This window comes from Ictidomys tridecemlineatus, chromosome 14 (genome assembly GCF_052094955.1).
Source record: "Ictidomys tridecemlineatus isolate mIctTri1 chromosome 14, mIctTri1.hap1, whole genome shotgun sequence".
Taxonomy (NCBI): Eukaryota; Metazoa; Chordata; class Mammalia; order Rodentia; family Sciuridae; genus Ictidomys; species Ictidomys tridecemlineatus.
Genome location: NC_135490.1, coordinates 34496914 through 34510017, shown reverse-complemented (window position 1 = coordinate 34510017; position 13104 = coordinate 34496914). Strand labels below are relative to the sequence as shown.

Genomic DNA, 13104 nt, shown 5'->3' with positions numbered 1-13104 from the left:
TCTCTCTAAATGAAATACAAAATAGGGTTGAGGATGTGGCTCAGTGGCTGAGTGCCCCTGAGTTCAATCCCTGCTACCCCCCTAAAACAAATAAACAAAAAACTAAGTAGCAAAACCTTAAAACAATTCTAAGAAAAGATCATAAAATGTAACAATAGTTCAGAAACCTCAAACTGACTTCAAATACTATTAAGAGCAAAGATTCCTCAGAATTGGAGATACAGAGAACTGGGCAGAGAAAAAAAATCCAGGATAAATTATAATCTTTTTATGTACTAATCTTAAAGATGTAGTCACCATTAGTAAATGAGAGAAGTTACTTGAAGCTATTCAAAATGACTGAGTAGACACTATAAGAAAATTAGACCTAAGGTATGGCTTACCAAGATTTCTTTAGAACATTTTAATTTCATCTGATTTTTTAAAACTCCAAAATAGTTACTTTAACTCCTTCCATATCCCTTTTTTTTCATCCACCCCGCCCCCCAGCCCCTGCCAACCCTTTTCTCACTAATTGGAGGCTAGACGATAGCTCTACTGATTCCTTTATCTGGCCTAAGCCAGGAATGATCTATTCTTATTTTTCAGGAGTCAAACTAGGGTTGTATCTAAGGCAGGCAAAGGTTTTGACTTAGTACTGATAGTGGTAGCAAATTGGCTGGAAGGGCAGAAAAGGGAAGAAAGAATTGTACAAGATCAGAAGCAACGAGTTAATTGAACTTCTTATTCTACTTAAAATCCTATATATTAAAACATGGAGATGTACATCAAATTTAGCTCCTCTAATATGTGCCCAATGAATAATATTTAAAGCTTATTCACTGAAAAAGAAGTCAAAAATTAAATTTGACTCACCATATCATCTTTGTTGGAAATCAATTTTGAGACATGTTTTTCTTCCTCTTTTATCATCAATTTCTCATACAAATCACTGACGATAAATGAAGGGTAATATCTATCCTTTAAGGTCTCATATACATCTCCTTGGATTTTGCAGAACACCTCAATACCTTTATTTCCTACAAGACATTGCTGGATTTCTTTGTAAAGTGATTTTTCTACAGATATGTCTTTGCTTTCCACAAAGAAATTCTGATAAATTTCACCAACTAATTGTGGAATTTCATTCTGAAAAGACAAGAGTTGAAGAACATGAAGGGTAAGTAATATTATCTCTGAGAGAAATTATTTTCCACTGAATTGTTTGCATTTTAAGGCTGGAAGGAAGATATTTGGGATGTATCCTGATACTGTTACCACTGCAGAGCTTAGACTTCTGTGTCCATGTTCAGAGTTAAGGGATAAGTGTTAGGCCCTGAAAAAATTACTGGTTTCTTAAAATAAGCACCTTATGTCAAACAGTTAACATCTGTAATTTCTTTTAAAAGCCAGAAATGGAGGAAACACAAGAATTAGAAATTCTCTTTCTGCAGTGGATAGCTTTCCATAAATCTCAATTCCACAAGGATACAAATTATTGACGAAAATTCATCTGACTTTTTATCAAAATGAATACTTGTAAGTCCTCACTCACTAATATAAATAATTTTTATCCCAGAAATATATCAATATAGTAGTCGTACATTTTGAAAAAAGAAGACAGATATTCTTCAAAATGTTAATGCAGCATAATTACATTGTCATCAACCTTATACTGATCAGCTTAGTCTTACACAGTACACTTGGGTCACCACTGGCCTACTTCAGAAATGCCAACATCTCTTTTGATTGACATAATATTTACACTTCTTCTAGAGATACTTAACTCTAGGAATGGTATGTAAAGTTCTCAACAGTAGTGAAAATAAAATACATATAGTAATGAGCTGCTAGGTGAAAATGTGGCTATTTTGAGGAAACTGTATGCTCTTATTTCTTGAGAATTTTGAAAACATAGTTAGTTGTTTAAGAAAACTCTTTAGATTGTTCTTTACTGTATTCTTTTGAGAGGAGCTAAAGGTGTTGATTAAAAAAAGCAATGAAGTTGCCAAATACAATAATGGGTAAAATAAGGTAATTTGTGGTTTGTAACTTAACAATGAGAAATATTCCTAAGACAAAAATTTTAAAATACTGTAAGTCTATATTTAGTTCCTTAACCAAGGCAGTTTGTGATTTATAATGTATTTTAAATTAACATTCTGTTCTAGCAAAATTCATAAGCAAATGAGCAATTCAATACACAAGAATGCTCTCTGTGCTTCTATTAATAAACCTCTGGAAATGTTATACACTGATATATTTCATGTATATACATTAAACATATTGCTATGTATGTATGTAGACATATGCATACATATACACTAAAAATGTATAGACATTTATTCTTTCTCTTTTTTTGAGATAGGGTCTTGCTATGTTGCCCAGGCTGGCCTCAATTACTAAAGCTATTCTCCCACCTCAGCCTCCTGAGTTGCCAGGACTATATCCCGTGCCCAGCTAATTTGTATTATCTATTCAGAACCTGCAAGTACAAAGAACACTGTTTAACCATTGGCTTCTTCATTGACAGAGGCATACATAACCACAAATGTACTTTATGTTCGTTTATTCAATCAAATTTTAAATGAAATTAAAGAAGAGTTGTGAAAAATACATATTATAAAGTGAAGAATAAAAATGAACAAAAAGGAAAAATGAGTATTATGCTATAATAAATGGCAAGGTTATGAGACTGAGGTGAACAAGACCAAATTTATTAAATAGCAATTTAATCTCTTAGGACACTTATGAATCTCTTTTCCCCATGACTACACATTCCAAAATATAATTTTATTTGTCAAAACAGGCTAAGATATAATGACAATATTATATTTAGATTAAAATATTCTTTTAATGTATACTTACAGCTGTGTTGAGAAAAGAGACAACATGCCTAATATGCAATTTTCATCAGCTAGGAATTAAAAATCCCTTGAGCCTATATATACTACCTTGTTTGCACTCTTTAAATGTTCCACAGACTCCCAAAAACTAATTAGAGCTCTTTTGTCCATCCTTTCCATGTATAATCGAAAGTGCTCTCGGTACAAAGGATTGGTCAAGATCTCTTCAAACTGAAGAATCTATAATAGAAATTTAAGAAAAATATTTTTAAAATCAAATTTTAAATGCCAGTTTGCTTTAACTTCGAACAGATTAACTTCTACATTTAGGGAAGAATGCACTTTTAAGGTCATAGCCAACGTAAACTGAAATATCTCATCTACCATCTTCCTAAATTTTAAAAGGAATAAAACTTGCTGAATATTCAAAATGCATATATTCAAGAGATACCAATTTTCTATTAATCATTCACTCACTCAACAAAGATTTACTTGACATCTACTTGGTATCAGGTACAGTTCTAGAAATAGATAAAAATCCCTACAGGAAGTATATTCTATGCCAAAAACTCAATAGTTGCCAGTGATAGAAAAAATTAAAGAGAATGTATAAAAAGACCAAAAAGCTGGAGTCTAAAGGTTTAGAATTTTGTTTTCCATCATATTTTTATACAGCTGAGGAATACACAAGTGATTTTATATACTGACTTTTTGTTTACAATACCACACTCATTAAAAAATCTTTTGTAAGCATCATTTTAATTGGTCCCTAATATTCCATTGTTGGATATACCAAACTCAATTCTACTACTCCTTTGTTTACTACTCTGTATATTCACAGAAACAGAAAAAGGAATCTACCTGAAGACACAGAAAGAACAACCTTGAATATGGATGGCTCTAATGTGAGAAAACAGATGATCTCCATAACAATGTATAAAACTCAATTAGGTAAAATGATTCATTTAGCCATAACTTTTGCCTGAATTAGTGGTAAAAATTTATATCTAATAAGTGGAACTAAAAAACTTTAAGTAAAAACTCACATATTGAGATTCTTAAAATTAACATCATGGCAGTTGGCAAATTTCTCAACTATTACCAGTAAGATATTTCTAAAGTCAAGCACATATAATCAATGTACATTCAACTCTTCTATCCAACAATGAGCCCTTGCTTAATATGCTTTGCGGGTAGAAAGAGAAAGGCATTTTCTAACAACTTCTGGTACCTAACTAAAGGAGATGGCCATTCATTTTGTACAGACCATTAGTAATCAGTTTCCATATATATTTCAAGGCATTAGTATTTAGTCAGTTTACTAATTTTGTGACATCACAACAGATGTCTTTACTTTGTGTAAATCCTACCAGTAGAGCATTCTGAAGCACAAATTCTAACTCTACTATAAAGAGGCTTAAAGTAACTCACATCAACTTTGGCAACAGAAGAGAGAAGATGGGGTTAACAACTCCAGCAACAGATGAAGCCAGGGGACCTTTTTAGACTCAAATATAGAGTCCTAGACTACACTCAGTACTATTCGTTTTGGACTGGACTTGGATGGAATGAATAAACTGATGTGAAAGTTGGCTTTTCTTTAGAAAAGGTTAGATATGTATTGTCACTAATTTCTAAACCCCAAATATTTTCTACTCTGTCTACTAGATTACTTTCATTTTGTTTTATAATTACTTTGAACTTTTTTATTAATTTACTTATTTTTTGGTATAGGGATTGAATTCTGGGGCACTCAACCACTGAACCACATCCCCAGCTCTGTTTTGTGTTTTATTTAGAGACAGCGTCTCACTGAGTTGCTTAGAGCCCTGCTATTGCTGTGGCTGGCATTGAACTTGCGATCCTCCTGTCTCAGCCTCCCCAGCTGCTGGGATTACAGGCATGTGCCCCCACACCTGGCCTACTTTAGCCTCTTTGAGAACAGGGATTCTATCTTACTCGTTTTGCATCCTAATATTTATCACTATGCCTGAGAGATTGTGGGCCTTCATTAATGTTAATTAAATGAATGGATTAATGAAGAATGAATAGGACATAAATTAAGACTTCATCTATGACAAATGGGGCTAGACATTTATTTAGGAGACCAAAAGTTGAGGGAAAGAAAGAAAAAGGAGAATATTCAGCCTACCAAATTACTCTTACATTCACCAAAATGTGAAGTTTTCACTTTGGATCAAAATCCAAAATCTCAGAAAGTTTCCATTGCCAATAGCAAAATTAACAGATCTCTCATAGGCAGGGTACTCCTCTATAAAATAAGGGTCCCTTGGAGCTGCACTTGTGCTATGTGTGTAAGATACTACAGAATTCTGGGACAGAAACCTGCCTGAACAGGCTCCAATGGAGACTAGTCCAGGAACAAGTGAAAAAGTACAAAGCACATCACTAGAATAGGGATGCAGGGGAACGTGACAGACAAGCATCTGATCCAAGCTGAAGAAGAGCAAGAAAGATCAAGAAATCAGAACAGATGAAGGTTAGAAGCTTATAGATGCCGGCTTCTTTGTGACTAACAATAGCTTACAAAAAAGGATCTTGGCATTTGCCTTTCAGTCCTGGTCCCAGATGGTACAGCCAAACTCCTCAGGGTATACTGACGGTTTCCTTCCATCCCAGCATGCTCCAGGTCTTGTAAGACAAACTTGGTCCTTTAGAGTTAGGATAAGACACTAAAGTAGGGCTACATCATGTTCCTAGGCTCTGTGATTTAAAGACTTGGTAGCAACACAATCCAGAGTTTTGTAATACAAAAAGTCATTGGCATTATGGTTTAGAGAGAAAGCACTTAAGACTTGTGAATCAGTCACATCTGTGTTTTTAATCTAGTTCTGCCTCATTCTATCTATGTGTCCTTAGGCAGGTTACTTAAATATAGCATTTTTTTTTGAAAATGAAGATATCAATTACAAATTTCATAGCATGTGGCAAGGAGTAAGCAAAATAATGCTTAAGATGCTTTCTACTTCACAGGTGGTTATTTCAACCAACTGAGTGAACGACTTGATTGGAAACCTACAAATAAAAACATGCTTCTCTGAAACTGGGGGAAAACAAGGGGATAAGATGCAATGGCACATATGCACACATGCACACCCTTGCCATGCCTACATTCTACTGTTGATAGAAGTCAAGGACACCAAGTAACAGGGTTCTTTTACTCATAAAAACAAGTATGTGAGTCTGTAATTACGGAACATATGTCTTAAGTGAAATACTAAAAAGCTAAAAGACTATATATGTGGTTACATCATTGTTTATAATAAAATTATAAGGTCAAAATAAGAAACTAAAAAGTTCTACCTTCTGGCTTTGAGGCCCTTCCCCCTCATCCAAGGCCCCATCCTCTTGCTGGTCATAGGCAGGACCTCCCAGAATTCTGATCCTCTTTTCACACTGCTTCTTTGCCACAGTCAGTTGGTTAATGTACCTTTTCATATTCCTGGCCCTCAGGAGATCAGCTTTCATTGCAGCAGATTCCTTACCTTGAATATAAGTGATGAATAGAACCCAGTCAGAGGACAAGGTATAAAAGAGGGAACACAATAACTCTATATTTTGAAAAATAGCAAAATTAAGCAATAGAATAGAAATCATGATAAATACATCTATATTCCCAAATAACAGTAGTTTCTGAATATATCACTGACAAATTTACCCAAATGTAAAAATTTTTATTAAACCTCTGTATGTAAAAGTTCACAAATTAAATGTATATTTAATATCTTGATATGGATGTATATATATACATATTCATTTGTAGGTCTGTATTGAATGCTGTATCTGTTAGGCACTGTTTTGGCTTTTGAGATTCAGGACCAATTGTTGGACCACATAGAGTTTATGAAGGAAGAAAACCAAAGATGATACAAGCAATTAAAAGTATAATGTGGGTTATAAAAAGATGAGGAGATACCACTGAACTGTTTAAAAGAGAATTCTAACCCAGGTTTCCTTAAAGAAATCACATTCAAACATGAATATGAATACAGTGTGGCAGTCAAGAAGAACAGCAAGGGTTAAATGAGAACTCTAAAGAGAAAAAAACTTCAAGACCCTATATAGCAGATGCAAAAGGGAAGGGAGATCCAAAATAAACTGGAAATAGGTACAAGCCAGAAGATGCAAATATTTTGGGGCCAGAGAAAGAACTTTGTTCGTTAGCCCCAAAGTGAAGCTTTTAGTGGATTTTCAGCAGGGATATGCCATGAATGGATTTATATTTTAAAAGATAACAAAGGAAGCAGGAGGAAAAAAGAGAAAGTTCTAGTTGGGAAACCATTGTAGCAAAACTGCAGAGGGACAAAGTGATGGCCTAAATTAGGTTCATGCCAGTGGCAGCAGAAAGGACTGGAAATGTTGAGAATGACAGATCCAATGATCCACTGAACAAGTAGAAGATAGGTTCTGGAGGAATGAAAAGAAAAGAGGTAAAGAGGTGTTAGTCACGGCTTCTAGGTTTCTTTTTTTTTTTTTTTTTTTTTTTTGCTTCTAGGTTTCTAACATAAGCAGTTACACTGGTGGTGGAGCCGATTATGGATCTGGGAACAATGGAGAAAAAGCAGGCATGTAGAAAATTATTAATTCAACTTTGGACAATGTGATAGAGACTTCCCAAAGATAGCTACAGTATCTTCGGTCTCACTTTCTTTTTACAATGTCATTTCTGATAATCTCCCTCTAAGAAGGAGAATATGTTGCCTTTCTTGAATTTGAATGGGCTTATGATTATGGCAGAAGCGATACTGTAAATTCCAAGACTAGTTTGTCTAAAGCTACTGATTTGGAGCTGTGAGCCACCATGAACATCATCCACCTGCCCCAAGGCTTCCAAACAGAAGAAAACTGAACAATCAGATAATGGAGAGATCTACATGGAGAGGAACTAAGGCTTCCTACATCATAGCTCTGGTCAAGACCTTGGCCAAAATCCTGCACTCACTTAGTATCATGTGGAGTACACTACCTGGAAAGCAAATTGTCTTAATCCAGTTGATGCCATGTGAAGCACAGAAGTCATTCTTCCCAGCCTCTGCCCAAGTGCAGATGCATGAGCAAGATAAATGACTGCTGTTTAAGAAACTGTATTTTAGGGTGGTGTATTATACAACAAATGATAACTAGAACAGGAAAAATTGGGTTGAGGGCTTTTGATCTATCTAATAGGTCTAGGGTTCACAACTGTTCAGCTCTTCAATGGTTACTGACATCTTGGGAGTAGGTTGAACAACCCAGGAAGAAACAAAATGATCCCAGGATATAATCTAAATAAACCGTACATTCAGTGGTAAAAGGGAAGACAAGCTGAAAAGCCAGGTTACATGTACATCTGTGTAAAAGAAGGCACTTTATCTGTTTATACACTGCTATCTCCAGCACTTATAACAGTGCCAAAAGTGCCAGTAGTTCCCAATAGGAACTCAAATGAAACAGTTGCTGAGTGGATAAATGAAATATGTCAAATTTTACTGAGAGGCCAATAACAATACAGCTAACATTTTGCTGAGTACTTACTATATATCAGGCATTGTGCTCTTTCTAGAACTGTGGCTGTGAAGAAGAGAAACAGGGTAAAGTATTTATTTAATTTTTTTGTACTAGGGAATGGACCCAGGGGTGATTTACCACTGAGTTACATCCCCGGCTCTTTTTTTTATTTTGAGACAGGGTTTCACTAAATTGCTTAGGGCCTTGAACTTGCAATCCACCTGCCTCAGCCTCCCAAGTTGCTGGGATTACAGGCATGTGCCACCATCCTGGGCTCAGGGTGAAGAATTCTTAACTCCTATTTTTTAAACTAATCTCATATGGCTCCTCTATCCCCCACCCACTGACAATATATTGTTGCTAAGATCACCAGTGACCTCACGCCAAATCCAGTGGAAAAATTTCAGTATGATTGGCAATCAGAGTTAAGAGTCAAATTCTGACTCTGTTATTTACAAGTTATGTGGCCTTGTGCAAGAATTTTTAAAAACTTAACTTAAAAACAACTATGTGGTTTGCTTCCTTAGGTTAATATTATATAATTTAAACAAAACAGAACAACCCTACAAAATTAAATAACTAATTATACTGAGTGTGAACACAGGGGCACTTTACAACTAATTTACACCCCCGCCCTTTTTATGTTTTATTTTGAGAAGGGTCTTGCTAAACTGCCAAATCTGGTCTCACACTTGCTAGAAGCTAGGATTACAAGTGTGTACCACCATACTCAGCCTCTACAAAATTAATTTTAAATGACTGAACATTGAGTCTTACCTTATGGGGAATGGACCGCCTTTGCAAGTACGACCTGAAGGCTGGGTTGGGGTAAAGGAAAGTATTTTTTGTTTGTTTAAAGTGGGAGACAAGTGAGCTGGTTTTAATGCTAATGAGAAGGAACCAGTTGAAAGTAAAAAGGGGCCAGAGATAGGGAATGGAATCTAGAAACTAGATTAGCTTTTGAAAAGTGCCACCTTATCCATGATAGTAATGTGGAGGCAGACCAAATCTATGTAAGATACAAGAAATTTGGAGACAGGTGGCTGTAAGCTGAAACAGTTCCTTTTGCAAGGATTTTGTTTTCTCCAAGTGAGTGAGGTTATCTGCATAGAGTGAGGTGGGTGAAAGGGTGAGGGATCCAAGATGAGAAGAAAGCAGGGAAAGTGTGAGACCCACAGTGAAGAGCAGAAGAGCATGCCTACCTCAGAAACTCAGTGAGATTGTTAGTAATGTTTAGGGCCTAAAAAAACCCCACTAGATAAATATAAATATCCTCCTTAGATATGGTAACTACCTATGTAGGCAGTCCAGATCAGGCTCTCTGGAGGTGAGTCATAATATATATACTTGGAGATTTGGAGCTACTAATAATAAAAGACAAAGTTCTGCATTGAATTTCTTGGTTTCCCTCAGAGTGCAATCCAAAATGTTTTTACACTGGAGACCTCAAATTCCTGAGGATGATTATGACCTCTCTCATATCCCACTTAAGTAGTCACTATTTTCCAATGCACAAAATAGGACCTCCTCAAGTTTAGCAGTCATTAGAAAAACTTAAACTTAAACATCATAAAACATGTTTATCTGTCAGAAGCAGCTTTTCCAGTACTTATCACAAAGGATCATAGACAGACTTCAGGTCAATAGATTATGGCATTCAAGATGATCTTTCAGATTTTATGGAATTTTTCCATATGTGTGCAAGGGACGTATTTTCATTGGACTACTATAATGGTTTCTGAACTTGTCCTATGTTTGGCTATTTCCTATGTTGAGATAAACTCAGCATTTATCTCAACATAGGAAAATTACTATTTCAGAGTCCCCTTTATGTGAGGATAAAGGTAAATATAGTTGGCTCCAAACTAGTCTATTGCAAGCTAAGATGCTTTGTGGATATACCTAAAGAAATGTATGTTTAGAGGATGCATTTTCAGAAAAATATTTACTTTTTAAACCTATAGTTAAACTTTAAATTTTATGCCACATTTAGAGTACCCTGAAATTCAGGGGCAAATGTTGCCTTTCAGAAAACAAACCTAAAACTTAATCTTAATTTGGGGTTAAAACATGCTAATACAAAGAGAGCCGTGTCTAGGAGGAAAATCGCACACATTTATCAACTACCACATTCTTTTTCTCCCTCGAAAGCTTGAAAGCCATTCTAAAGAACAAAAACTAGAAGCAAATTCCAAAGAGAAGGAAGAATGAAAGAGAATAAACCTTCCCTTAAAACCCAGCTGCAAGGCTGAGAAGAATATTCTGGTGTTCGGCTTCAACGTAGCCTGCTCACGTGAATGCTCTCTGTTTGTTAAAGGGTGATACAAAGCCATTGTCTGATCACAAAGCTTGTTGCTAACAAATGCAGTAGCAGCTTGTTGCTTAGACACTTCTGTTTATTTTTGCCTCAGAAAACTAATGCTACGATCAGAGCTAAAGTGACTAACATGGAGCTCATGCAGCCCATGCTTCTGGCGTGCAAAAATCCTTGTAAATCCAGCAACACGGATGAATACGCTCCTTTGTGGCCCTGAAACCATTCATCCAAGAAATATTCATGTCAAGAAAAGTATAGGCAAGCGGGTGTGCGACAACATGCTGTGACCCAGCTCAAGCCAGATTCATATGGCTGTTTCTGTGCAATCTAAAGTAGTAACGCTGTGCATTGTTAAAAGTGGGCTAATCAAACAACATTTAATCTAGCTTAGAAAAAGAAGGCAAAGATGACAAACAATGGCCAGTGAAGTACCGGGTGGCAGCTCTTTAAATTGGTGCCAAGATGAAATCAAGTGATACAATATTCTAAAGCAATTAATTAAATAGTTTTACTTTTCCCCCTCCTAGATAGTCTAGATTCTATTGAGAACACAGCAAAAACAAACGGGTTAATGTGCTGAAAAAGACAATTATATTAGACATTAGGTGAACTGTTCTGGCCATGCCATTACATCAGACTTATGAACAACATCTTAGAAAAGCTTTTTGCTATAAATCTTCTGCCTATGAAGATTTATGGTTCTTTGTTAAGCAAGTAAAGTGCCTTGAATAAAATACCAAAGGACAACTGTTAGGTGCTATTTCTCATGAGGCAACAGAGAGTAAAGTAACTTACAGTACAAACTGATGACTCCAGAAACAACATGATTATAACTGGATGAAAGGGGCACCTCTACATTTTTCAGGTATAAAAAAGTCAAGAGAAAATTATTCTTCTGTCATAGTATTCCCAAACATATTAATAATAGCATTCTCAGCAGACTGAAGAGTTTAAAAGAGAACTCACGGCAGGGTTTCTCAATCTTGTGGGTATTTGAGCCCGGTAATTGTTGTAGAGGGCTGTACTGTATAATGAAGAATATTAAGGAGCATCCCTGGCCTCCACCACTAGATGCCAGTAGCATCCCTTCTCCAGAGATGACCACCAAAAATGACTCCAGACACTGTTAAATGGGAGCAAAAACTCGCCCCAACCCCTACCAGGTCCCAGCAAGAAATACTAATAGAGAGCACAACTTCTGTGACCACACAGAGGACAAGACTGCATACACCTCCCCTACCCCTGACTACTCAACACAGGTCCTCTTTCCTTCTCTGCAGAATCCACACATTTTCTCACAGTCCCCAGGCAATCAAGGAAAGGAACAGGGACTTCCTCAATAAGAAATGCTGGGCTACATTCCTTAACCCATATGCATTCTAACAGACCAAACAGCCTTTGAATCTTCTTGTACATTTAAATAGAAGTTTTACCAAATCCTCTTGATGGAGGATTTATTAGTCAGTTTTTTTTTTCACTATGACCAAAATAACCAACAAGAACAACTTAGAGAAGTTCATTTTGGGTTCACAGTTTCAGAGATTTAGTTCATGATGGGCTGACTCCATTGCTGTAGGGCCAAGGTGAGGCAAAAGAACATCATGGCGGAAGGGTGGGGTGAAGGAATGTAACTCCATTCATGGCAGTCAGGAAGCAGAGAGAGAAAGAAAAGGGAAGGGGCCACAGGGACTATGCACCCTTCTAGGGCATACCTCCAGTGACCCATCTCAAGCCATGCCCCAGCTGTCTATAGGTACCACCCAGTCAGTCTATTCAAACTAGGATGGATAAACTAATTTCATAATCTAATCATTTTATCTTTAATATAGGAGTTCTGGAGAGACACCCCATAACAGGTATGTGTTCTCAAAGGGATTAGTCAAGTTTCAAAATTAGTTAATGGTACTTGATTTCCTAACACGAAGCTGGAAACAATTCTCAATAGTTACTGTAACAAACTTCTTCAAAATTATCTGAAAATCATCTCAAAACTCCCCAGAAACTCAAAAAATATTTACCTTGCTTTTCAATTTGAGGCTAGTATGTGCTTTAAAAAAAGGTATGTGTGTGGGGAGTACCTTATTACATCAAACACCTGGAATTCCAGTCTAAAGTGTCACTCTACTCTATGGAGAGCATACTTGAGAAATAAGCAGAAATCATCAGGAGTTGATGGTGGAACCACTCACTTGTCAGGGGAAAAGACTACAGAGACCTCACAGACCTTGAGTGGCCTAGTCAGAGTACGCCTGCATCCTGCCTTCTACTTCCTTCCTCTGATGTCTCAAGTGCTGGGACTTCTCGCATTTCCTTTGGTTTAAGGCCCTGAAATACGTTTACATTTAACAGGTAATTATATCACATCGATTAAATTCACACATTACATTCAGAACCCCTTTTTCATATTAGTACTGTGAGGTTAATGGATTTGATAGACACCCTTGAAACATAGAT

At 36.3% G+C, this 13104-nt stretch overlaps 1 protein-coding gene across 6 annotated transcripts in view; it reads right to left on the bottom strand.

Annotated features, from left to right (window-relative positions):
* Positions 1–13104, bottom strand: part of Snx25 (sorting nexin 25) — a 110322-nt gene that overhangs the window by 24823 nt on the left and 72395 nt on the right. For 4 of the 6 annotated variants that reach the window (XM_040294414.2, XM_078031042.1, XM_078031044.1 and 1 more), the window contains 4 exons: positions 8361–8396; positions 6150–6331; positions 2934–3065; positions 856–1128 (listed from right to left, as the gene is read on the bottom strand). In XM_040294414.2, the coding sequence (XP_040150348.2) occupies positions 856–1128; positions 2934–3065; positions 6150–6331; positions 8361–8396 (623 nt within the window). The remainder of the gene's footprint in view (positions 1–855; positions 1129–2933; positions 3066–6149; positions 6332–8360; positions 8397–13104) is intronic. The other 2 variants (XM_078031043.1, XM_005329215.4) reach the window with 1 other exon arrangement.